The sequence below is a fragment of the Taurulus bubalis genome (genome assembly GCF_910589615.1).
Source record: "Taurulus bubalis genome assembly, chromosome: 1".
In the NCBI taxonomy this organism is placed as follows: domain Eukaryota; kingdom Metazoa; phylum Chordata; class Actinopteri; order Perciformes; family Cottidae; genus Taurulus; species Taurulus bubalis.
Window position 1 is genome coordinate 8,202,491 of NC_136589.1, and position 27,183 is coordinate 8,229,673.

The window sequence follows — 27,183 nt, forward strand, 5'->3', positions numbered from 1 at the left end:
ACAGATATTACAGATATTTTGCCACACAATCGGGTCACAGTATTAGCTTGGCTCACTTTTTACTGGAAAAGTAGCTGACTTTGACTTGAGATATTCATCAAAATGCACGGAGCATTGTAGTTGCACACAGAAAAAAGGGAAAATTGTCATTGCAAAAGAAAACACTGTCATCTTATCAAATGTGCAAAATACTTTGCCGCCCTGAGTGCCACAACAGCTCAATTCAGCCAAACTGCTTTCCATTGTTGTCTGCTTGACTTAAATTGCTTTTTGCTTTCGTCTGTTTGATGAATAAAGGCAAAACAAGCACACTGGGTCGGTGAGACATCCGTGTACCAGAATAATATCCGGGCCGCAGCGGGAGCAGGGGCCAGCGGCACTCACTCACTCACTCACTCACTCACTCACTCACTCCGCACTGCATCATGTCTGACCTTCAGCCTGCCAAGCACCCGCTGCCTCACGTTCACCCCCCCCTCCGGGGCCGACACCCAAAAATAGGCTGTAGTCTGACACATGCAAACATATCACTACCACGCGCGTGCATGCGCACTGTGCGTACAAACAATCCGTTGTGCGTGCAAACACACACCGACGTTCACTTTACACTTTACACACCCTCCATCACGCTATCTTTAGTCCCTGAGATGCTTCGTCGCTCCACTCTGCTCTGGTCTTACTTTATCGTCTGATGTATACGAGTCACACTATCAGAGATGTTAGACTGAAGTGTCCACCGAAGCGGTTCAACTTTTCACATACTTACAGCACTCTATCGCTGCTATTCTGCTAATGCATTGCTGAAAGGAACAGTTTGGGAACATATTCGTAGGGCTTCTGCAGTAGATATGCTGGACAAATAATCTAGTGGATACTGCAATAGTTTGGTTTTAATGTGCTCATATATAATATACATCCATGAGTTTTCTGCCTACAGCCCAATACAATGGAGGTGAATGGAATTTTATTTGAGGTGCTTTAAGCTTTGAAAAATTATATTCTATATTTTTTCAGAAACACTGACCTTGCTACTCTGGATAAACTCTACTAAATATAGTTTTGATTGGATCCATTTCCCACCAAGAACTAGTCCCTAGTTTAAATTGAAAGAGTTTAATGCGTATTATCTACCGCAAAGGGGGATGGTGTTGCTATTAAATAGGACAAGGATTTTAAACTCAATCATAGTGATTATACATCAGAAAAATATAATCAAACAATAGATAGACCAAAAGCTAAATCACTACAGTATTAAGAAAACTCTTTCAGTGAAAGATTAACATTAAGTCCACACGAGGTACAGCACAGAAACACATCCCGTAAAGACACACAAGTCCACGAGAGCAAGAGTAAAATACACAACAGTTAGGCCAACAGTAATTTAACAGTTACTTTGACTGTTGCATTAACACCACATTAGCCCCATACAGCTCACAAATAAAAAATATATATCACAAAACAGCTATAATAAACAGAGTTCATATAATACTCTAACAAGAGGAGTACATTAAATAATGCCTATACATATTTGCTAAATAAGGAATCAGACCCATCAGTATTACTTTTGGTATTGGCATTAGTATTGACAATTCCCGCCCTTGCACTCACTCAGCACTTTTGTTTTTCCCGTTTGTAAGAAGGCAAACATTGTCACTGTACAGTCATAGGGTAAAACTCAGCTGGAGTCATGTTTCTGGCCACCCAACAGATGCAATTCAGATATCCATATTATTCAGCTGCTAAATGCTCCACTGTGTCACTTAACTTGTCTGTCATCCATTTAGTGCTGAGTAGGTATAGTGTGGAGTGGGTTCACAGTAGATGAGCTTTCTAGCTCCTGACTGCCACCTGCTGCGTCTGTAAATGAGTGGTGAGAGTGAACCAAACACAAAGGTCACAGTTTGTAAAACCAAAATAATGAAGTGAAAGACACTGAATGCTCTGTGGCGCTGAAAGGAGCTGCAAGAGAAACCAGCCTTCACATTACACTTAATCATCTGAGCCATTGTTAATATAAAAATATGGATTTAGTTCAGCTGAAAGCTTTCATACTTGAAGAATAGAGTGAATAGAGACCTTAACACATTTTTGTTTGGTTGTCGAAGATAAAACCATTTGGCTGGGTGTTGTATTAAGGTTGCAGCTGCTGCTTGCTTGATTGCACTGGTTATGGATTGAGGAGAGTGGAGTCTGACAGCAGCGGTAGCAGCGATGAAAGCTTTGCTCTGTGCTGATTAGGCCTGCTATACACTGGGTACTATGAGGGACGACTTATAATGGCTTCTCTGACCTTTCCCTCGACAAGCACAGAAACCACTCTTCCTCGTTACTTTGCTCATGCACACCTCTGTTTCCAACTATCTCGCTCCTTGTACACACTTGAGTTCTGTAGGGGCTGTAGTTGACGAATCTTGTCAGAATTAAAAGGCCCCACCGGCTGCAGCTGTGCTCACTTTATGCAACGCTGTCAATTGTATTCCTATGCTGATAGTCGATCATCCCCCGGGACACAGCGAGAGCCAGTCCAAGGAAAGCAAATGGGAGGTGTTACGGGGTCATATCTGGACCCAAGAGCAACACACACACGTGACTCCAGGGATCTTAGACCTTTTAATGGACTCTCCGGAAACAGGCAGGCAGAGTACAACTGAGTGAGGAGCAGGAAGGCGGGTAAGCACAAGTGAGGGGACCTATATAGTGAGGAACTAATGAAGAAATGGGCTGCAGGTGGGACGGGCGTGAGGACCAGGTGAAGGGAATGAGGGATGAAGAGGAGGGAGCGACTGACAAACAGAGTGAGGAGGGTGTGGAGCTGAACTGTGACAGGGAGGTATAAGTGACTCAGCATAATCCAGCATAAAGTCAAATCTGAAACCCAAAGACCCAGACCAGATTTCCTTTTTGGTTGCTTCAATTAGTACTTAAATTAAGAGACTCATACAGTTTGCTGTCACAAGGACCGATACAGGAGAACATTTCTGCCTACTGCAATAAGACTGTATAATAAATCACCCCTGGCCAGTCAATTGAATCATCAACACCAACATCAATAACCCTAGCACCGCTTTTCCTGTATATACTATATTTATTTACACACTTCATATGCTTTGCATTTTGTATTATTTATTGAATTTTCTTGATTGTCTTCTATGTAACTCTGATTGCTGCTGTCACAATCACATTTCCCCTTGGGGATGAATAAAGTGCATGACCGACCAATCCTATCCCATCCTAATTGCAACACATATCAGACTCGGTCGGAAATAGAACGATGAAGTCCTGGATTTATTTCAATCTTTGTCTGAGGTGCTTTTAGACAGTTAAATAGTTTTAAATAAAAAAGTGTGCCACCAGAATTCATTTAAATGTTGCATTTACTACAATAATGACACAAGGTCAATTAAAAATAATAGCCTTCATATTTGAGGTTCTTAATTGAGAGACCGATGATTAAAGCTCGGTGAGAGATCATTCAAATCATTAAATGTGGTTGCACAGCCCTGTTTTAATCATGAGAATGAATTTTAATGAGTAAATGAATAATAAACCCAATCATTTCAGTGGAGAGGTGGGCTGATCTGACCAGACCTGAGCTGAACTTCCTAAAGAAACTGTAAAAAAACGTTGACGGTGTCTCTACATTCTGCATGAAAGCTGATCAGGGGAACAAAATACTGCAGATAAAAGAGAACGTGTGCCACTAGGTTTTACTGTCTTTTCACTAATGCAGAAGAAAGGAAAGGCTTTCACAGCCCACTAAGAGCTTCTTATAAATATGGGGGCACATGTCTTTCTCTCCCTGTCCCTCCCTCTCTCAAAGAGCACAGTGTGATTACAGAAACAGCCCATCCTCCTGCGTGCAGGCCTTTGAGAGCAGAAACAGAAGGTAATGTCATTGTTGGGAGGGAGCCAAGAGCCCAAAGACACAAACATGTAGGTTGCCATGTCCCTGCTCTATACTGAGGATGCAGACACTGGGGTTAAAGATGTCAAGTGTAGGAAAAAGCAGACAATTTTAGAATGCGTTGTGTATGTTTGTGTGTGTGCAGAAACAAACGGCACTGCTACAAGCCCAAAACAGCCTCATAAAGCAACTGTTTGTGCTTTGAAAATATCACAAGCAGCCTGTTTTTCAATTTCATACCTCATCTTTTTCTGTGCTCATTTTGAAAGTTTAAATAAATGTCAAAAGTTCTATTTTTAGCGTGGCTCATTTAATTGAACCATATGGAGAACAATCTATTGACAAGCTCTGACTGAAGGGTGCGTGGGTGGCATTTCCACTTAAAAGCGCGGTGTGGGAATCGTAATGAAGCGAGGAGGAAAATAGGAAAGGGAGGGGAGGCGGCAGACTCCATCGCTAGGAGCAATGGGTGTACAAACAGCGATCTCACAAAGCAAGGAGTGATTCATTTAAAGGGATTTTGTGTATGCGCTAGATTTAGCCTCTCCGCTCTGCATTCATATACATAGAGAGGATAAATAAAGAACGCTCAAGAGAGAGAGAGAAAGAGGACGGTGATATTAAAAGAATTGAAGGAGAAGAAAGTTACCAAGTGATCAGAAAGAGGAGAGGAAAATGTTGTGGAAAAGACAGCTTCTAGAGGTGAGATGGGTGGATAGACTTGACTGAGAATGAAAGACTGGGAGACTAAAGAGAGGGAGGCATGCCAGCTGGATGGATGGAGAGATGGTAGGAGAGCATAATTGGATTAGAGGGCAGAAAATTAAAAGTATTTGCTCTGTATCCTCCAGAAAACAGGATCCAGTGATCCCAAGTGTTCCCGCTCCGAGGAGTCTAATAAAGCTGTGACAGCGGGACTCGACACATCCCAGAGAGGCCTTCACAGAATATATACAGCCTGTGTGTGCATGGTTACAAATGTAACACATCTGTACTGTAAGCAGGCTTTTGTATGAGGCCTGTCACCACATCTACAAGTATAAGTGGGTGTGAATAACACACTGCATGATCAAACGATATGTACAGGCACATAGATTCAGGCTGACCATGGCTCATGATTCAAATTGTTCTTTATGTTTATTGGCAAATAAATAACAGCATGAGGTGTGTATATATGTGTGTGTGTGTGTGTGTGTGTGTGTGTGTGTGTGTGTGTGTGCCCTTGCGGTTGAGCGATCAGCGGCGCAGTTTGAGATTATGACAGGATTGAAAGCTGTGGATGACATCATGCATGAGTTGCTAGTCTTTGGATCTTGAATGCGCTGACACATTCAGCATGATGACTCAAACACACACACACACACACACACACACACACACACACACACACACACACACACACACACACACACACAGAAAGTGAGTTTGCTCCATCTCACCCTGTCTATATCCTCTCATAACACTGCTTCATGGACATTGCATGCAAAGAGCGCCGTGGGGAGGTCGCTAGATCCATCATCTCCTCCGCCATGCCGTCCTGATCGGTCTCCCCAAACATCATGTCCTCTTCCTCGTCCTCCTCAGGATCGCTGCTGTAGGCCTCTGAGCCGTTGCTCCACACCTTGGAGCTCTCTCGCAGCATGTTGAAGCCTTTTGGGAAGTCAACTGACAAGCAGGTGGGGACCACAGAGGGTGGGAACTGAGGAGAGGGGAGGTTAAGTAATAATATTGGTGAATATGCTGGCTGGATGTTGCGCTCAAAGAATAAGATATAGTGAGTCATTGATGCATGAAGATTACAGGGTTGCACTTAACCAGTGATGACACCCCACTGTGGTTGTGGGAGATAAAAGAGAAAAACAGAGAGGGAAAAGAAGGAAGATCAAGGATGGAGTGACAGTTGAAGATGGCGAGAAAATAAGATGAATAGGACAAAAGATGAAGCAAACAAAAAATAAATACATATAAAACAGAGATGTCATGTTGACATCAACTTGTAGGTCAGTATTCCTGATTTAAATAGTCTGTGAGGTTATGATTCATGCAGTATATTTGGGCAATCACTCGTGACTATGAGAAACTCTTTCTACTAATCCAATTGGTTTAGAGAACCCTCTTTCAATGATGCCTTGAGGTACTGTATTTGTATTAAGGCAGCAAGAAATGATTGTTTTTTCTAATTATTTAGTCCATTATGTACATATATATATATATATATATATATATATATATATATATATATATATATATATATATATATATATATATACGTATATATATATATATATATATATATATATATATATATATATATATATATATATATATATATATATCCATAAGTGGTGTGCCGTCAGGGCCTGCTAAGCCTTCTCTGCTGGCCTAAACAGAATCACAAAGTTATAGCTATTTTATAATTTTATTGTTTTTCACAAATACACATGTATTATAATAATTTTTCCCTATTAGATTATTTTCTTATTTCACAGCTCCTGTCTTCCTCTGTTGCTCTGCCTTCTGCCTGCAGCACTGCTTCCATTGCAGCTGGTTTGAAAGATAGTTTCCTCCAATCAAATTTTTCCTCTTGTGTCTCTATGGACTCTATTAAAGCAGTTTAAGCATGCCTTCGCAGATTAAAGTACACAGGGAGTGGATGTTGTCGTTGATTGTCATAGACTTCAACAAATCAGATCTTTAGTTTGACAAGCTGGGTGTATTCTTTGACGTGCAGCGCCTGCGAAATGCCGTGGATGTATGATTGGTCAGTGGCCCGGCGTGACCATTAACATGTGCTGTGATTGGTCAGTGGGGCAGCGTGACTAGAAGCTAGAACCTAGAATCTCAGGCTGAAGCTTGAGAAACGGACTTGCTGGTTGTGTCACTGTTTTTTCCACAGGCCCTGTTGCCAATAGAGGGCAACAGGGCCCTCATATATATATATTATATATATATTTAAATATATATATATATATATATATATATATATATATATATATATTATATATATATATATATATATATATATATATATTATATATATATATATATTTATATTTATTAATGCATTGTCAATATTTGGGTTTTTGAGCTATGGAATATACCCAGTAATATAAAGACGAGGCGCGTGCCACCCGTTATAACAACATGCCAGCAGCGAGCAGGAGCACTGCTCTTCAAAGAAAACCAAATGCTAACTCAGCATAATCTCTCCTCCAACACCAGTTTGAGAGAAGAACTTTGGCAGAGAAACTACAGGTAAAGCACCTGGTCCCAGATCAACCGGACCTCACCATAAAACAACAGACTGACGTGAAAGGAACCAGCTTCTGTGGACACAGCTACACCATGTCTACAACTGGCCGCCAGCGTTTCTGAGATGGGAGTGAGACACGGAGAAAAGCTGATGTTGTGATCTTCGCAATAAAACATCTTTGATGTGACGCGTCGAGTCTTGGCAAATCAGCCTTAAGATGTCGACGGCGTCTTCATTTTTCTCCAACCAGTTTTTTAATAACAAGCTAGACAGCTTGCCATCACGTTAGCTAACGTTTTTGGGTAGTGTTGGCGTTAAAGTTATTTTATGTTCCTTTACAGTTCAGACTTGCTTAACGTGATATAACATGCTGGTTCAGTTCACACAGTCACTCGTTAACGTTAAACCGGCACACCGGCGGATCTGGTTGCAGGATGTTTTTGTTTTTTTTTAACTCAAAGTAGAATGAAGCAAATCACGTAGTTGGGCTTAGCCAACAACGTGATTTCGTGGTCATAAGCGGCCCAGAAATTGATAAGATGATGTGGTCCTTTTTTCAGATTGAAATAGTTTAAGGAACAGGACACTCTATATGCAGCGCAGCTTGATGCAGAGATTTGTTTCTTCATTACGCGTTTTGAGAGCAAATTTCTCATTTGTAACTAGAATTTCTGGCTACAATTAAAAAACCGTTGCTCTCAAATAAAAAACCTTTGCTCTCAAATAAAAAATCTTTGCTCTCAAAATAAAACATAAAAACTAGCTCTCAAAATGAACAGCTACAACTTGAGTTTGGACGTAGTGGGCGGGGCATACGCTGCTGAATGAGGCAGGAGTTTCTATTAGTGGGTTCGACTGGGCTCTTGGCACACACACACACACACACACTAACGGGAGGTTACATGAGGAGGACACGGAGGAAAGTTGACATTATATTGCTGTTTGTCAACATTATTTTAAATGTAGCAGCACTTCTCTTTGTTTTCATGTTGTTAATGTCGTGGAGTCTCTTTCTTTAAAGAACGACATGGAGGACTGCTGTGTTGACATGCAGCCCCACTTTCTGCGTGCATGTAACGTATGCACGTATGATACCATTTAAAATAAATCCTGCAGGAGGTAGTGTGTATTATAGAACAAAGACATGCAATTTAAAGTATGGTATTCATTAATTTTATTTAAAAAAATGAGGCAATGGCTATAATTGTAATTAATGTATGTGTTTGGTCCATCTCAGATCCTGCAAGCAGAACACTTGCAAGAAGAGGAACCTGATGGTGCCGATGCAGAGCACGGGGTCACTGTATGCCCCTTGTCAGCTGAAGGTCTGACCCCACCGTCGATTCCTCTGCTTTTGGACGGGACATCTATATGCATGTCCTTCAGCAGACCTCATTTTTTGGATGAAGTTACCCATTGATAAACTTGATGCAAATCTAATGTGCTTATTCTAAAACAAGTATGTACTTTTAAATAATTACAAATCAAGCACAGTAAATACATACTTATGTGTGTTTATTTTGCTCACTCACATTATAACAACATGGCATAAATAGCTGCAGTATAAAATTACTCTGGAACATTGTGTTTGTTTTGTTTGCCGATCTTCCATTAGCAGATGTCTGTGAGCTTGAGCATCATCCACTGCATGATGAGGATGCAGTCAAAGCCTCTCCTGCCGTGTTGCCATACGGTTGTGCATCTTGAAGAGAAATACAAAGAGTAGAACAGAAAAAATCTCCAGTCATTTTATATGCAAACAGTTAAATATAATGCTCATTACGATTAACTAAGATCATTTGTTGACAGCTTTTAAAGATGATATATTAAACAGAAAAGGTTACTTGTTCCTAAAATTACAATTTGCACTTATTTTGATCATCCTTAACCCCAAACTGTAAGGTAATTCACCTGTTTCTGGGCGTGAGTGAAGACAGTCATTATGGAGTGCCAGCATTTGCAGAGGCTGTTTTGCAGCTGGCTTTCGGCATCAGTGCAAACTCTGGTGCTCTTGCAGGAAGAGGTGTTAGCTCTAGTTCATCTTGGAGAGGAACAATATAGAGCATGCTTTTGCCTGCACTTGGGGAACCTTTCAGTATGGACCCAGTGTAGCCCTCAGCCTCCAGAGGAACAACAGAGTTTTCTCCTTCCACTTCCACATGTGAAAACACCAACAAAAATTAAAACAACAGATTTTGGGGATGATCCCAAATCTTGATGTATTCCTCCTCTTTTGGTTGTATTAGCAGGTACAATAAACATACAATATATTTCAATTTAAGTACAGTAATTATGAACCCGCTGCTTTTGCAAAGTTGGCTTTTCGTAGACTGGACAATTAGATTCAAATTGGCCATAACCAGATAGCCTTAAATAAAGGCATAATTAATGTTATATGACAGTTGCGTAATTGTACTGCTGCCATCATGGTAAAACCCAGATTAATGACACATTTGACTGGCTCATTGACAGTGCATGCCTGTCTACCTGGCAATCTCAGTTTGCACTGAGGATCTCTCCATAACCTGCCTTTGTCCCTGGGGTTTTTCAGGTGTGACACTTGAAATCAGGGACAGGAGTTGTCGTGTTGTCATGCTTCATGTGCATCATACTGGAAAGGGATTTTAGATGTAGTATTAAAAGGACGTTGTAGTGTAATGCATTACTGGCACACAGGCTATATCGAAACAAATTAAGCAATTACCTGAGGTGTTTGTTGTTGGTTTCCATTCTGACACTAAAAGAAAAAAAGTAAGTATTACCATGACAGTATCAATGTACTGTTTCAAAAACATCAAAAACACAGAGCAAATTATGAATAACTTGTGCCTCACCTTCACTACATGATACCACTAACTAAGCTAACATAAGTTGTCTATTCAGTTACTTAAAACAATGTTAACACTTGTGGGTTTAGTGATGTTAAATACTGCTGCTGTCTTTAGCTAGCGAGTTTTAAGGATTTAATGGCTCATTCAACTTCAGCTTATCTTCATCGAGTGTAATACAAGACAGTGACATGGTTGTAACCTCATCAACTGTACCAACTGTACCTACCCCGATCGGAGAAAACCAAACTCATAGAGTTTATTTTAAATTGTATCATACGTGCGTAGCTAACCTTAGCTAACATAGTCACAGGGCTCTCAAGTTTTTAAGACAGGTAAGAGTGACCTCTCTCTCTCTCTCTTCCTCTCCTCCCCTCCCCTGGCCCCCCTTCCCCGCAGGGCCCGCCGACTTTTTCATATTTGCTTTAAAAAAATTACTTGATGTGGTTCATTTCTGTCAACTAATTGAATTATTTGCCATCGTTTTACTGATCAAAAAAGAAAGCACGTGGAATAACAATTGTAAAAAAGAAAAGGGTTATATGATGAAGAAAATGTCTGACACTAAATGTGAAACTTCACACACTGCACTGTCGATAGAGTGCCATCTAGTGGGGCATTTAACACGAATGATGGTTTCTTTAATATCTTAATCACAATACCATCTAACAACTAACATGATTGTCTCAAACTAATTAGGGGAAATACGATATGCATGTTGATTATAGACCAATAACTAATATTCAGTCATATTGTCCTTCGATCTCTGTAGAATGACGTGCAACAAGAGCACGCGAAGGCAATGACATCGTCAGCATCACGTCCACAGCATGTACATGACCGCACAGGACCGTGACATCGCGCGCGCTCGGAGGGAACCCCTACGGTCCCGGAAACGACTCGTGCAAAATTGCTGCATGCGCGTTCAGACTAAAAGTAGCAGATTCCCTCGCGACAACACTGCATTTCCGGTGCCAATTCATTCTCAAATAAAGAGGCGGAGTTAGCGCGGAGTTAGCGCGGAGACGTGGTTGCACGTTAACGGATATGTTCCACTTTGTAACTGGTTTAAATGCGTAAACGCGAGTCAGTATTACTCACCCCACTAAAGTCAGTGAACGCGGCCGAAACGACCCATTGCAACTGGACTAAACACAGGATTTTTCCGACACAAAGCTACACCGGTGTTTGGTGAGACTGATGTCAGACGCGTCGGTGTTTGTTATTACTGGATTATTGGACACCATCCGATGTAGCCGACTCCAGCGTCTGCACCCGCAGGTGAGACCAATGACAAGCCGGCGGAGGCTCGCGGCGACCAATGAGACTGCAGGAAGGGGCGGGAGCAAGACCGAGCACAACGTCGAGAGAGTGCATGCAAGCGTCCACATATAACAGCTCTGTTCTCTGGTCCACCTGTTGCACACACAAAATATTGTACACAACATAGAAAAAAAAATTAAAATGGACTTTTAGTAGCTTTTTTGTTGTTCAATACTTTAATTTCAAGCAACTTGGTGCCAGAAAGACGACGAGTTGCAGGGCAGTAGGATTTTTCACGCATCAAAATGGAAACATCTCTCTCAAGAGGTTATGGAATAATCCCAATATCCCATAATGCAGTTTATGGTGTACTCTGCCGTATCAGAGCATTTTGCTGGGGAATTTATTATTTTACTTTTTCATCAAAGCAGTTAGGACATAAACATCAGGCTGGTTAGTGGCATCAGTGTAATTTAAGTTGAAGTTAGAACAAAACGTTTGACCACCACCTTTTGATGCCAAACGTGTTGTGAACCCAGTTTATGACACAACATTGCATTCTATTTATAATGAAATAAGTTTGACTCCTCAGTTCAGGCTTTATTAGTTGGCGGTTTTAATAACATGATAGGCTTTAGTTGGTTTACACAGTGATGTACTGAGGACATACACACACAACAAACCACAGGTGATATAATGAAAATAACTACTGAATACTGAGGAAAGGTGCTCTGCTTCATTTACACTGCAGAATCAAACTGCCACATACTGTATGTAGTTGTGGAGTGAAACAATGTCTGCATCCATTCATTCATTATGGAGTATTTTATCAAACGTAATGATAAAACACGTATTTAAAACATCGTACCAAGGAAGTATTTTGTCATATTAAAAAGGGACAAACAAACTTTTTTGGCCAAAACCAAAATGTTGACATTTTTTCCTTCAGTAGATTTACCCTCAACAGTGCACATTTCAAGTTTATCAGTTATTTCAAGAAGCATGCATGATTCATTCAACATGTTATTATCACCTTTGTTTTCAAATCTTTTAAGAGTTGTATTCCAATAGGTCCTGACATATTACAGTTGCTTTTGTATAACTGCTACAGTGATGCTTCACTCACCTAAATGGGTTGTGTACAGTAATTTATCCGGTTTAAAGATACTTGTTAAGGCACACTAAAAGCTAACTTGAAAATGAATAAATACATGATAATAAATTAGAAAATGTGCATCCACTTTTGGTCCCATCAGGAAAAATAGTAAAACAATGCAATTCCAAGAACAAGAAGCAACATTATGGAGCGAAAATTACTCATATAAGAGAGAGTTAGAGGCAGATATTTAAAGTCACAATGTTCATTGGCAAGTCTGGAGCAACATTATATATCGTTGAGGAGTATCTTCACAATCCTCAATGGAAGAACAGATCCCTTTATGCACTTATTAATGAGCAATACATTTTCTTAACAGTCATGGAAGTGAGAAGTAGTGGAAGCTCCAAGGCACAACACCATCTCTGCTGTCATATCATAGTGAATCCACTACAACATCCAGCAGCTTCTGGTTTCTTCCATTCATTTTTGGAATGAATACAGATGACATCTTCTCAAATAATGAAACGCTTCTCAAGGTCACGTTTTGGTTCAGAGATTTCCGAAAAGAAAAGCAGGTGGAGAGGAGTGTATGGGAAGTTAAACACCCAGCGGACTCCTCCCTTTGAGCTGGAGATTGTGTAATTGTGAAAAGAACTGAACCCGTCTTGGTCCTTCAAGGTCGTTCAAGGTCCTTGAATCATGTTTATAGTTGACAAGAGGAGAAGAAAACCCCAATACAAATACTTTAATCTTCTTTTAGGTCAAGGGGGCCAAAAGATGGATCAATGGATATCGAGTCGACTGGTGGTTGTTTCAGGTTAACTGGGAGAATCGCAGGCGCCACTCCATCATTGTTGACCAGAGCCCCATAGGAGAAAGCACCATGGTTTTCTTGTTGAACAAAAAGGCCCTTGTCATGAATAGTTGGGACACCTTATGATGGAAAGAACAGGTAGGATAAGGTTGAGCAACAAGTGAGCATGTTAAAAAGACAATGCAAAATGGTTTATTTATAACAGACCTCATATGTAGAGTTTAAAATGAGTAAACATTTTAAATTGTAACAAAAGATTTTAAAAAAACAACTCATCGTTACAGAGATGCTGAGTGTTGTCTGCTGAAGCCACACGTTTGTGTTTGGTTGTACATAATATGTGTAAAAAAATCAAAAGATCCAATTTGCTGTATTCATGTAAAGTTTATACAAACCATTAACCATATCCATAGTGACATAGGGCTCAAAGGTCTTGGTCCTTTTCCTGTTTTTGGTGATGAGAAAGACCCCAAGGAAACAGAATGCAGATCTGTAAAAAAGCACAAAATATTTGTCATTATTTCAATTCACAGAATATCGGCTATTCCCATAAAATATCTCAGCTATTGCGTTTAAAAATAATGTCACAGGCCTTTCTCAAAGCAGACATTTTTACTTTGGTAGGAAAAGCACACATGCTACTATACTACTAACGTTAACTATGGCTCTGTTCTATTCACGTGTCCCATTAAGCAACGTGATAGTGAGTAATGCACAATAACCAGACCCTGAAACAGGAGTAGCTAAATAAAATTCAGCCATCATTGATTTTATAATTTACACACGTGCTTTTCCTGCGAGTCAAAGTCAAAATGTCTTTGTTATAAAAGGCATGTAATGGACTCACCCCAACAAAAACATGCAGATGTGAAGAATGTCTTCATTCTTAAACTCTACATAAAACACAGCGCCTGAAAACCAGAACAGAAGAAATCATTAATGGTTCTAAAAGGTGTGGAGCAGGAGCATAGCCGAGGTTCTCAACTCTGCATATAAAGCCCCGGGGCTCTGCTCTCTCTCCTTTGTGCCAGGCAGTGAGTTGCATACATCGGTCATAACAGGATCGATTGAAAACTACGAATTAAGAATTGCATAACTCACCAGCAACCACGGCAAAGATGGTGGAGAGGATGTAGTTGACACCGGCAACCAGAGACGGGTCATACAGCTTACAAGCTTGGGAGAGAAATCTAAAAAGAAAATCACACACAACAAATTGGTAAACAGCGACAGTTTAAACGAAACGTATCGAAACACTACGACTTTATTCACCTGTAAAGAATAAAAAAAACGGTAAAGAATACAAAGTTAATGTTATTCTTTAAAGGAATACTTCACCCACAAAATGACCAATTGTATATCAATTACTCATCACGCGTTGCCTTGAATTCTTGAAGAACACTATGTTTTTCTCGCATGCCTCCACTGTGAACGGAGAATAAAAAAAACAGAGAAAAGTCTTGATGAATTGAATTAAATGGATGGGGGGGGGCCGCCTTTAACAACAACAAAACTACATCAAAGCATCCGTATACACACACTCACACAACCCGTGCAGTATAGTCCAAGTCTCATTTATCCAGTTGTGTACTCGGTGATATTTGTTAAAACCGTACTATTTTAAAAACATTGGACTCGTCCGGACCAGTAACCTGTGCAAGCTGTTAAGGCAGAAGTGTTTTAAATAGTAAGGTTTTAGAGAAGCTGCATGCTTGGATTGCACTGCACAAGTTGTGAAAGATTGTAAACAGATGTTTTGTTCTAGATTTAGTTTTTGTTGTTAATCAGACCCCATACTTCAATTGACTGTTCTGTGTCTTGATTCTCCGTTCAACATTAAAACAAAGTATTCTTCAAGAATTCAAAGTAACAGGGTCAGTAGACGATATACAAATGGTCATTTTGTGGGTGAAGTATTCTTTTAACGTTGCAACCTATAGACCACGACGGCCAACCACCACGCTTTATTTCGGGAAACACTCCGTCTTTCATGTTCCTGTCACGTACTTGGCCTGAAAGACCACAGAAGCCACCATGCACACAAACATGACACTGAAGATCGGGTAGTCGAGCTGCATGGCGCCCTCGACGGTGAGAACCAGCATGCCTGACACCGCCTTTACTGTGATGACTGTGATCGAGCCTGTACCCCAAAGAAAAAGAAAATAAAACACAGTTAAATACACAACAAACAAGAGACGTTTAGGTGCATATTGAACATTACAAAAAACGATGGTCATGTATAATAATAAAGTATGGTAATAGCGTGGCTATGTAGATTGTATGAAATTGACCGTCTTTAATGCCGGACACTCACTCAGTAGCGCGGCCAGCATCAGAATAATAACGAGGTAGTTAGCTTGGCGCCGCTTGTAGAAGTATAAAAGCAGGCAGAACGTGATGATCTCCAGGAGCTGTCAATGAGGAGGATAGCAATAATAAACACCAAATTAATATCAAATAAACAAAACAGGAAGCACTGCAGTCGTTGCCAGATTACAGCCGCAGACCAATATTTGTGCTACAATGACACAGGTCGATAAGGCTGAGAAATTAGCTGTGGTCAAAACAAGTTTATAGAAAACCATTTGTACAGAAAGAGGAAAACCAATGTTTAGTTACTGTTGAGACTGACAGAAGATGTCAAGGACATTTCTCCTGCAGAAGCTTGTGGTGTTGTGAAAGGAAATGTCCCACCAAGTGTCTCTCAGTCAGTGTTGATGTTGGTCTATTTGTCAAGTGTTTGGCCAAATGTATTTATTACTCATTTTAGATCCCTTGGAAAAGTAAATAATGATGCAATGTTTGTAACTGATCCACCAGCAATTCAGAGTGTGACCATCTCTCCTATTCATCACATGAGGTACTTGAAAAAGCCGTCTAACTCAATCTTATGGCGAAGAAGAGGAAAAAATGTTTTATGCATATTTGTTATGATTATTAGGGAAATACTGTGAATCTGTGTAAAAGAACAGTTCTTTCAATACTGTAACTGTGGAAGGGAATTCTGCAGTTAGACTTTAGATTATTGAGCCTTGTGCTTCTGAACTTTGTCAGTGTACAAAAAAAAACCTTACCATATACAAGAGAACAGGCCATCCTACAAGGTGCGTCACAATGTTCTCTGCTTTGAGTTTCTCATGAGAGTTTGGTCCAAATGCTACAAAGAGGTATGTTCCACCTATGGTTAGAATAGATCCCAGGAAGGACAGCCCGTAACGCTCTGAAATAACAGAGTATACAAATTACGTGCATTCAATTCCAGTGACGTAGGAAATGTGTTAGGACATTTGGTATAACATGATAAAGTAGAAAGACCCATCAGCATCACATTGAAATTCAACAAAGTCAAAAAAAAAAATAATATTTGTTTTCTTTAAATGTGGTCTTACAAATTTGCATTTTCAACAAAATATGGCCTGTACATGGACACACTTTTTGACTGTGTTATTCCATGCATTATACTGTAGCGGCTGAGCAGGCAGTGTGACGTTTGTCAGGAGTTTGATTAAAATTTGCATACAACGACACAGATTCCATGATAAATGCACAAGTGTCTCCGGTTACACGCGTGCGGTGAACTTACTTGCAAAGTCTCTTGGCTTCAATTTCTCACGCAGAAAAATGAGACCCAGAATTGAGCTCGCTGAAAACCAAAAAGCAAGACGTGATTAAAAACGACCCTTTTAAACTAGTTTTATGGATACAATTCAGAGACTCCATTTCTCTGGCTATTTCAGTGAGATTGTTTTCATAAATCACCAAATCAACATCTACTTTCAAAATATTAGGGAACAAATACTCACTGAGGACAGACACAGCGTTTAGAGCTGTGATGAGAGCGAGGGGGGCGAAGGCATAGGAAACAAAGTTGGCTAACTCCCCAAGACACACCAAGACAAAACCACTCCACCAGGTCTTGGTGTGGTAGAAGGCACGCAGGTCCTTGCTTCCTGCTAACTTCACATGGCTGTATTTCTGCACACGGGAGGCATGCAGGTCATAAACTTGAGTAAACACAGTCTACTTAGTGTAAACAAAGCAAACATGTAAAGTATGCTCAGGCCAAACAAACAATTTTGCAGTGGAGATATTATAAATTATATGTAAAGACAGGATAGGAACAGGAGAAAAATCAATGACAAGGATAACTGTATATTGTTTTAGCCATATACGTTTCTATGAAGGCGGATAATATAACAGCCTAGCTCGAAAGGGTTAATTCTTTTTAATTTAAGTGACCCTGATGCTGTGTTGACAGAGACGGAACAGACTGAACTTTTCCACACAGGGGAAGTACTGCCTTAACATAGTTAATAACGTAGTTAATAACAGGGTGCTTGGATGACATAGCAGGCACGAAAATAAGCACATTTCAGGACGTGTTTGTGGAGGACATACCTGAATACTTAAGGAGATGCTGACAAGCACATTTCCAAAAATAGCAAGCAATGTTCCAATGAGGTTGTCCTAAAGAAGAAAGACAGATATAATTATATAATATGACTATACGTAATAAAAAATATGTGTACCTTTTTATATGCTAAAAAAGATCATTTAAAGTATGTATTTCCGTCCCATCGGACAAGCACTACCGTCACATGGTATTTTCAAAGACTGCTGTCAAGTGAGCCCACATCCGCCGAGTGAGCGCAGTTGCAATTCTAAATGCACCTCTATTCAAGGTGTTACGGTACGGGGGCCAGCTCAATGTCACAATATTCAAACGGCTATGAAAACAGATCCTTAGACTTGTACATAAACATTCCACTGCAGTCTTGTTCAGGATGACCTCTGCTATGCCCATGTGCATGGCCTTAAAATATTACTGTACAGTTTTGGAGAAAATTGAATTCAAAGTCAGCTTGAATTTCATAATGATATTCTTAATTTCACAATATCGCAATATTCAAACGGCTATACAAACAGATCCATAGACTTGTATATAAATATTCCACTGCAGTCTTGTTCAGGATGACCTATGCTATGTCCATGTACATGGCCTCAAAATATTACTGTACAGTTTTGGAGAACATTGAATTCAAAGTCAGCTTAAATTTCATAATGATATTCACAGTTTCACAATATCACAATATTCAAACAGCTATAAAAACAGATCCATAGACTTGTACATAAATATTCCACTGCAGGCTTGTTCAGGGTGACCTTTGCTATGCCCATGTGCATGGCCTCCAAATATTACTGTGCAGTTTTAAAAAAAAGTGAATTCAAAGTCTGCCTAAATTTCATAATGATATTCATAATTTCACAATATTCAAACAGCTATAAAAACAGATCCTAAGGTTTGTATATCAATATTCCACTACAGTCTTGTTCAGAGGGACATCTGCTATGTCCATGTGCATGGCCTTTAGATATTACTGTACAGTTTTGGAGAAAGGTGAATTCAAAGTCTGCTTAAATTCCATAATGATATTCGAAATTTCACAATATTCAAACAGCTAGAGAAACAGATCCTTAGATTTGTATATTGAAATTCTACAGCAGTCTTGTTCAGAGGGACCTCTGCTATGTCCATGTGCATGGCCTTTGGGACACAATTGGACAACATTGTTGAGGAACGACAAAACATGGCACTTGAATTACTCCGCGCATCGGGTGTGTGACAGCTTTTCTTCATATTAATTTATATTGTTTCTATAGCTGTTTGAACATTGGGGAATTATGAATATCATTATGAAATTTAAGCAGGCTTTGAATTCAATTTTCTCCAAAACTGTACAGTAAAATTTGGAGGCCATGTACATGGACATAGCAGAGGCCATCCTGAACTAGACTGCAGTCGAATATTTATGTACAAGTCTATGGATCTGTTTTTATAGCTGTTTGAATATTGTGACATTGAGCTGGCCCCTGTACCGTAACACCTTGAATAGAGGTGCATTTAGAATTGCAACTGCGGCTCACTCGGCGGATGTGGGCTCACTTGACCGCAGTTTTTCAAAGTTTTGCCACAATATGGAAGTGGTATTCGTGAAAAGACACATAATTATGATACATAATACATCCATACAAGTGTTTCAACACTGGCTGAAGGAAGAAACAGTTCAACTTAAAGTATTAACAGACGTTTAAAACGTATCTACTATTACTAAACTATTGTGTGTTGTCTTACCGTGTAGGAGCTTCGGTAGGGTCTGCTGATATGCATCCTCTTCGCCTTCAGAGGCACGTTATTAAATATCAGCAGTAGCCAGCAATTCAAATACTATATATTGCATCTAATCGCTGTGACATTGTGTTTATATCGCTCATATTTCACTGTTTATCTGGCGTTCCGATGAGCTGGACACCATCTTTGGGACGAGGAGCATCTCACTTCCGGATTGGATTCCACCTGTTTCAGGCGACGCGTTTGACGCACGACAGTTACGCTCGAATCACGTGACGCAGGAGAGTGACGAGCGTTTATTTACAAATGCGATCATTCGTGTAACATAAATGATATCTCGTTTTACTATTTTGATAGGCAAACAAAGGACGAATTACCTCAAAATATCCCTGCGTTTTTCAGGCATTTCCTATTGTTTGCTAGGGGTCGAGCTTGTAGGCTGCAGTACCACATGAGGACAGTAGGGGTGACATTGAGCTGGTGTGTTGATCCAAGAGCATTTAATAAATTACAATAAAATAATCATCTATTAGTCCCGCAGTGGGGAAATTGCAGGATTACAGCAGAAAACAGGTAAAGTGCACACAAGAGACACATAGTCAAATAAAATAAAAAACAAGTAAGATAAATAAACAGTAAAACAGTAATAAAAACAGTAAATAATCCACAGTATTATATATACAGACAGAATACAATGAAATATAACAAATTTAAAAATGTATTTATATTGCACCAGTTGAAGTGATTAAAGTGACCAAAGTGATGCTGGGGCAGAAGATATTATATACCATTATATATGACTCATATTATAATCCTGACAAATGTATTGTTTTTTTCTTCTTTTTGTGTCATTGCAGCATGATGGGAGTGCAGTAACAATACAGTACGTCAGCAACAGGGTTTCTGCTGTGGACACATACGTAGGTCAATGAAGGGTGTTAGCTAATATGGGTACATTTGTACCTTCCTATTGTGAAAGAAGACATCATCAATCATGTGGGTAACTGATGACTCATTGCTTCCACATGCAATTCTGGCAACACATATGGCAAAGTGTGGTAGCTGAGATAACACCAATGAGCAAGTTTTTCCATGTGTCACTGCTTTTTTTTAATTGACAAAATTGAACTTGAACTAATATATGTATTCGTCCCGTCTCAGATGTTAACTTGATAACATGAACTTGATATGAGGGGAAATAATTAGCTCTTTGATTTTGGACACACACTCTGAAACGTTTGCTCTTTATATTTCCTTTGTGAACCACTAGAGGGGGTAAAAGACCACAGCAGGGAGAGTACTGTCAGTTTGTCCCATTGCTCACAAATCAAAGCCAAGACATTCAAGTTCTCCGTTGTCCTTTGATGTCTGATTGGCATTTAGATTTCACTTTTAGCCTGTAATCATCTGACACTGTAAATACCTAAATGCTTCATATAAAAGTGAAGTATGTTCTTTTTAGCTGTCCTATTGTGCATGCTCTCTAAATGGATTGCAGTTAGGTCTTGCTTGTTATTTAAAAGAACACTTCTGTTGATTACGGCAAGTTTATTTACTTTGCTTCTTTATAAAAGCCATTAAAACTAGAATACACAATAAACACAAGGCAATATAAAAACCGATAAAAGGAGAGAAAAAAAAAGGATTTAAAAAAAAAGTGAGATACAAATCATTTTCATTTACGAAATCTTAAACCCTGATTTAAAGGAACTGAGAGTTGGAGCAGATCTCAGGTTTTTGCCCGGTATGTGGTGCATAGAAACGGAATGCCGCTTCTCTGTGTTTAGTTTTGTCTCTCGGGAAATAAGCAGACCTCTCCCAGACGACACGAGAGGTCAGAACAGCAGCTCATATATTATGTTATATTTTGGCCCTTGATGAATAGGAAGCCAATGTGTCATTCGAACATCAACTCTTCTCTTTCCTCCTGAGCTTGTTTAATTAATATCCATGACTTGTTGAAATGAGACGGGGCGTCATGCTCCATACACATTTATCAAACAGACATTGATTATAGGTTTGGCAGGGGGGCAGTGAACAGGTGCTTCTACCTCAAGGCGTTAACAGGTTCATGCAGGTTCATGTTGTTTTCCACTGTATTGCCTCATATGAAGTACACATGCTGTTCAAAGTGAATACACCTTTCAATTTACATAATTTAAAACATATATGATAGATAGCATTGACACCATGCATAAGGCTTTACATTTACATGTATAGTTTGCTTTGTAGTTAACACAGAACTTGAGAAATGTATTTTAACATTAATATATCAGAATGGTTGTTTAATCAAATCTTATATCATACCATTAATAATGGGATAGATGCATCAGTAAAGGTCTCAAAATATACAAAAGAAAAAGGAACTGGAAGTATAGGAAAATAGAAAATTAAATTAAAATAAAAATCTAAATGCTAATATGTTGAAAACTGTAAATGAAGAAAACAACACATCCCGGTGAACTGATGCAACCTGCTCAGCCAATAGAACTTCAATCAGAACAAATGCACATACACACACACACACACACACACACACACACACACACACTGATATCATTTAATTGTATTGTCGCTTCAGTATAATTGTATTGTTTATTATCAATAAAGACTTGTTTGTCGTGGATTCAACATAAAACAATACAATGATTCAATGCCTTATTACAATGAGAAACAAAATAAAAATCCCTTTTTAAAGCCGCTCTTGTGTTTTTTCTAATACAATTAACAGACAAACATTATCAAGTAATTGTATCTAATGTTCTGTTATGTCATTAAATACGCAAATGCCACAAAGCATCTATTTTGAATAATTATCATACCCTCACACTGTGACTAATAAACGTTTATGAATATGTATCATCCTTCATGATAAAAACAGTTGAATCTTGGTAAATCTTTAATTATAAGTTGCAGGTTTGTTTTAGTTCCTGCTGCGGTTCGACATCTTTTGGCAAGTAAAGGTGTGTCCCTTCCTGAGGGCATCAGGTCATCCTGCATAGTGGACAGACCTGTTCACTGCTACCTGTGTGTGTGTGTGTGTGTGTGTGTGTGTGTGTGTGTGTGTGTGTGTGTGTGTGTGTGTGTGTGTGTGTGTGTGTGTGTGTGAAACAGCTTTGAAAGGCCGTGAAGATTAATGGATGGATAAACAGGCTGATGTGTGTGGATGGATGCTTGGAAGACATATGTGGAGGTAGAATAATGTGTGTTTCCTCTATGTGGGCCCGATGTGCAAGAAAACATGATGAAGTGCCCTTTAGGGAGCCTTTCCAGTGGAGAAAACGTGATGCAGTGGCCACATGATAGAATACATTCTGCATGCTGCTTACCCATGATTTATGTTTACTAACATAAACGATGAGGAAAACCAGACAGCAGAAAACATATTTACATATATATACGAAAGCTGCAACTACTGATTTTCTCCATTTTTTTCTTAAAAGAATGATTCATCAATATTTAAGATGGTAGCTGCTAAAATGTCTGTTGAACCATTCATTTAATTGACTAATAGTTTCAGTTGGAATACAACCGACCTTCCTTCTGTATCTGTTGAAAAGTAAAGAAAACGATGTCACCGTTTTTTTGCTTCAGGTTAAAAAAATGTTTCCATTGACATCTTTTGAATTTCTTGAACTTTTACATATCTTGTGTCAAGTTGAAGTGCTTTTTTGTATACTGTAATGTACAAGAGCCTTTTAGCGACCCAAAAACAGAAACGTTGTTCTCGACATCCTACTGTAAAAGAAGATATATTTCATAATAACTACTTTCAGTTTACTATCAACAAAATCTCATTTTTTTGCCTCTCATACCATTCAGTTACTCGTGGTGCGTGGGCGCTGTCACTATCTACAGAGGAATGCATGAACGTTAGCGACGAGCGTGGCAGTGTGTTTTTATTAACTGCCAGGTCTGTAAAAACCAAACAGACCAGCATCCATTTGTAATAACTAAGGAATGCGTGTACGTTAGATAGGAACAGGGATGAAGGGATGTGTCATTATCATGTGGCACCATGTAACAGGAAGAGTTGAGTTGAAACTCCAATAAGTCAAGGAATGTTAACACGTTATAAAGTGGTGGTGGAAGAGCCGGCTTTTCCTAAATGCTCTGCAAGTCCAGGCCTGTCAGGAACATTTCTAGCAATGACTCCGACATGACAATGACATGATTATAATGAAGCCCGGATAAAATATGTGATGATAATTGAGCACAGCTTGTGGCTGTGGGTGTAATGCTTATTGCGTTAACAAGTCAACCTACTATCGTGATTTTTGGGCATTCCTCCAGAACTCTGGTTTCGATGACATTGTGCATGCATTTGCCCATCAGCCAAGCAGGATGAAGAAACACGTGTGACAAAAGACATCTGTTTTTAGTCACAGTAACAACACGAATATCACAGACGGCTGAAAATACATAATCCAACAATGAGAAAAGGTTCATGCGTTTTTATTCTTGTTTACTTTGATGAGTATCCGGAGTCTTTATTTGTCCGAATGCATAAAAGTAAATTGAGCTCTTGTAGAATTTCACCTAACGCTTGAACATCATTTGTAAATTGTTCATGTTAGTGACAGAATCATTCCTCGATGAGGAACATCTCAAACACAGTTTGTAATGTCAGCTTTAAAGCCAGTGCACACTTTATTTGACCAATTAAAAAGACAGAGGATAATAGTATATTATTATACTATTATCCTCGGTTATACCCACAGCCCATTTCATGAGAAAACACTTTTTCCAGTTTTGTTAGAAAATCCATTTTTAGCAAACTGAATCAACGCAAACTATTTAAAATGCACAGACAGAAGCATGCCCTTAAAACATGTGACTATTGAGATAATAATCTAAATAACAAAGCTGTGGCCACCTTACCTCTAGTAGCCCTATCCATCCAAGCTCAGTCGTCTGTTGTTCTCAGTCATACCTAGCTATTATGTGTGAGGCAATAATTACTGCGCACTAATGAATATAATTAGACACTTCTGTTGCATGTAAGGTCACAAACGGTAAATGAACATTCTGCCTTGATTCCATTAAAGAGCATGTTTGATGGAGTGGACTCCAGATCATATATGTTGTTTTAGTTTGTGGTCGCTTTATACAGCTATTTACATCATGTGGCTGACGTCATATAATACAAGGCCCTATTCTAAAATGAAACAAGAAAAGGGAATTTTTTTATGAATAGTAAATGGAATAATTGATGAACAGACACACACATGCACACACACTTTTTCTTCCTTCAAGTTACATTTAAGATGGTACTGTTCAGACATCATAGAAAAAGGCAATTAGAACACATGTATCAATATTTTAAAAATTAATTATTTCCATTGACACAAAAGTTTACCATTTTGGAAGCACCTGGAGGTTCCTTGACTTCTTCTCTGATTCCAAACTTACTTATATATATATTTTTGCAAACATTTCTCCTATATTGCAAATATTGATTTATTTCTGTTTATTGTGGTCTTTAGTCATTTTCATTTACTTTTCATGCAATTGACACAAAACCTGGATACCAAGCTGGTAAACAGTGAGATAGATAATGTTGTGAGAGCCCACATTCAACACTGCCTTTTCCTTTTCTCACCCCCAGTTATGAGAAGAGTAAGATAACACTTTGTCTCAACTGTTGACCCCGATGCACTGTATACGTTACACATCGCAGTGTCGCAACGAGTTGCTGTGTGTGTGTGCGCGTCGGTGTGTAAAAATGTGGTGAAGAGTTCTTCTAGTCTACTTCTTTGGTTCTCAACAATTATTTTAAGAAAACAGTTTAATTCTGTTGCGCTCACTGAGTGTAGATGATTTCACTCATTGTGGATTTCGAAATACCTCCTCAAAGCCCGACTTGGAGTTAAGATTTTGTGTGTGTGTGTGTGTGTGTGTGTGTGTGTGTGTGTAGGACTGGCTCATGAAGATTGACTGTACAGATGCTGCCTGCATGCTTCTTTTTCAACGCTTTGCAATCACGGCATCTTGTTAGCTTTAGATACAGGTTAAACTTGTTGCAGGAGACGACAACTCCCTGCCTCCCTCCTTCGTCCCCCCTTCCTCTTTCCTGCACCCTCCTCATCTCTTTGCCACCTCCTCACACCTTCTCCAATCTTCCATTCACACTTCTGCTTTGATTTACATCTTCTTTTTAAACGGGTGCCGCATTTGTCTTGAAGGCATGACTGTCTCTCCCGGCCCCTCTCTCCTCCCCCCTTTGCACGAACAGGTGAATTCTCTCTCAGGAGAGGCTTAAGTGATACAATAGCAGGTGCATGTTTGCCGGATACGACTCAAAAAGAAAAAGAAAAAGTTCAGTCCAGTAATTAATTGCAGACAACTACCTTACTGCTCAGTTCAGTTCAGTTTCAGTTCATTTACTACACAGTTAAAATACAAAAAACAAAAAAATACAATCATAAAACATAATGGACACAGATAAAGACATTTCAAGAGTGTCATCAGTTTCATTCCATACTTGTGGACCTCTGCTAACCACACTAAAGCTTGTACATTTAGGTTTACGTTCTTTAATTATTTTTATTCGTCATATATGGAAGGGGAAGTAAACTGGATTAAAATCACACTGTTTTTGAGCTGCTGTGTATACAACATAATGCATTGGCATTGGGAACTATATTACTTTTATTAAGTTTCAGTAAGTAAGACTGATCATGAGGACTTTCTTCTATACAATCTGAACGTAACTAATTTATATGAGGCTCAAATAAAGACTTGTAAAAGGCTAACTAACCTAACTATTAAATGGATAATCTAAACATTATCATGTTTCACTTACCATTACATATTCTACCTTAAACTCTATTCTGCCTTTTGATTTGAAAGTATTCAGAAATGTTCAGTAGTATTATTCTCAAATGTTTAAATTAATACATTTCAATCCATGTTGACATGTTGAGAAACAGATGTTGTCTTGGGCCCAAACAAACCATACATACTGCATACAATTAACCTTCCTATTTTGCTATGTTGACCCAAGCTGGCAGAATTTTTGTGTGTGCAAGGATTCTATGACACAAACTTCCTAAATATTATATTTTATAACTTTATTTGAAAGTTAAGCCACAAAGAGAGGGGGCGACATGTAAGCCAAGGGCTGCGGGTCAGATCCGAACATGAGCGCAAGTATAGAGAGCCATTGCTTTGGGGGAAAATATATATATGGTATTCAACAGCGAGAGACACATATTTTGTTGACCCTATTTGAATTGTGTCATGAATTACGCATACGATGTTTGTTAAAAAAAAGAAGTTGTTTTCAAAGTAAAACCTTCCATAAAAAACGTTGAGATCCATTAAGCTTGTATTAACCGCAGACCTTATTTCTGGCATCTAACCAAAATCCATAAAAAACAACCATTGACTTTGAGACGAGGACACCTGAAGTGTAAAAGTGTTATATCATTTCCGGGTTTTTCGGAACTCATTCCTAGAAAAAATACGAGGACGAGGAAAAACTGATTAATTTATCTCCTTGGCAACAGACTTGTGGACCAAGCAGAGGTCACAGGGATTGTACACCAATACGTCAATCTTCCTTGTTCCCTGTTCTGCAACGGGGCGCACCTTGCTGCAGCCCTTGAGCAGGGCACGCAGTGATTGTTCCAGAGGATTGAGAAGAAAAGGAGTGCGTGGTTCCTCTAAAACTCAGACGAGCTGAGACACGTAGACTGAAACTGGGCGCGAGACGAAGAAAGGAAAAGGGAGGGAGAGATAGAGAAATGGATTATGGAGAAGTATCACAGGTGAACATGGAAAGTTTTTTCTTAACTCTAATAAGAGGATTTGCTGGGTAGAAGTCAATGTAAACCTTATTCCGAAAGTTGTATATTTTACCACTTTTTTTCTTATATGATATATGT

The 27,183-nt window shown here is 39.1% G+C and overlaps 2 protein-coding genes across 2 annotated transcripts in view; both read right to left on the reverse strand.

Moving 5' to 3' along the window:
* Nucleotides 1–5,552, reverse strand: part of rcan3 (regulator of calcineurin 3) — a gene marked incomplete at its 3' end in the record, with an annotated part of 33,421 nt that extends 27,869 nt beyond the window's left edge. The window contains 3 exon segments of the mRNA XM_079217255.1: nucleotides 5,344–5,358; nucleotides 5,362–5,414; nucleotides 5,417–5,552. Of these exon segments, the coding sequence (XP_079073381.1) occupies nucleotides 5,344–5,358; nucleotides 5,362–5,414; nucleotides 5,417–5,546 (198 nt within the window). The 5' untranslated portion in view covers nucleotides 5,547–5,552.
* A 6,298-nt stretch (nucleotides 5,553–11,850) lies between these two features.
* nipal3 (NIPA like domain containing 3) lies at nucleotides 11,851–19,333 on the reverse strand (the record flags this gene model as incomplete). Its single annotated transcript, XM_079229962.1, has 11 exons — nucleotides 11,851–13,280; nucleotides 13,557–13,651; nucleotides 14,009–14,072; nucleotides 14,263–14,351; nucleotides 15,169–15,304; nucleotides 15,479–15,575; nucleotides 16,239–16,384; nucleotides 16,748–16,807; nucleotides 16,968–17,139; nucleotides 17,563–17,631; nucleotides 19,298–19,333. 11 exons carry the CDS (start codon nucleotides 19,331–19,333, stop codon nucleotides 13,093–13,095), a joined length of 1,152 nt encoding a protein of 383 aa, XP_079086088.1. The 3' UTR covers nucleotides 11,851–13,092.
* Between the last annotated feature and the right edge of the window lie 7,850 nt (nucleotides 19,334–27,183).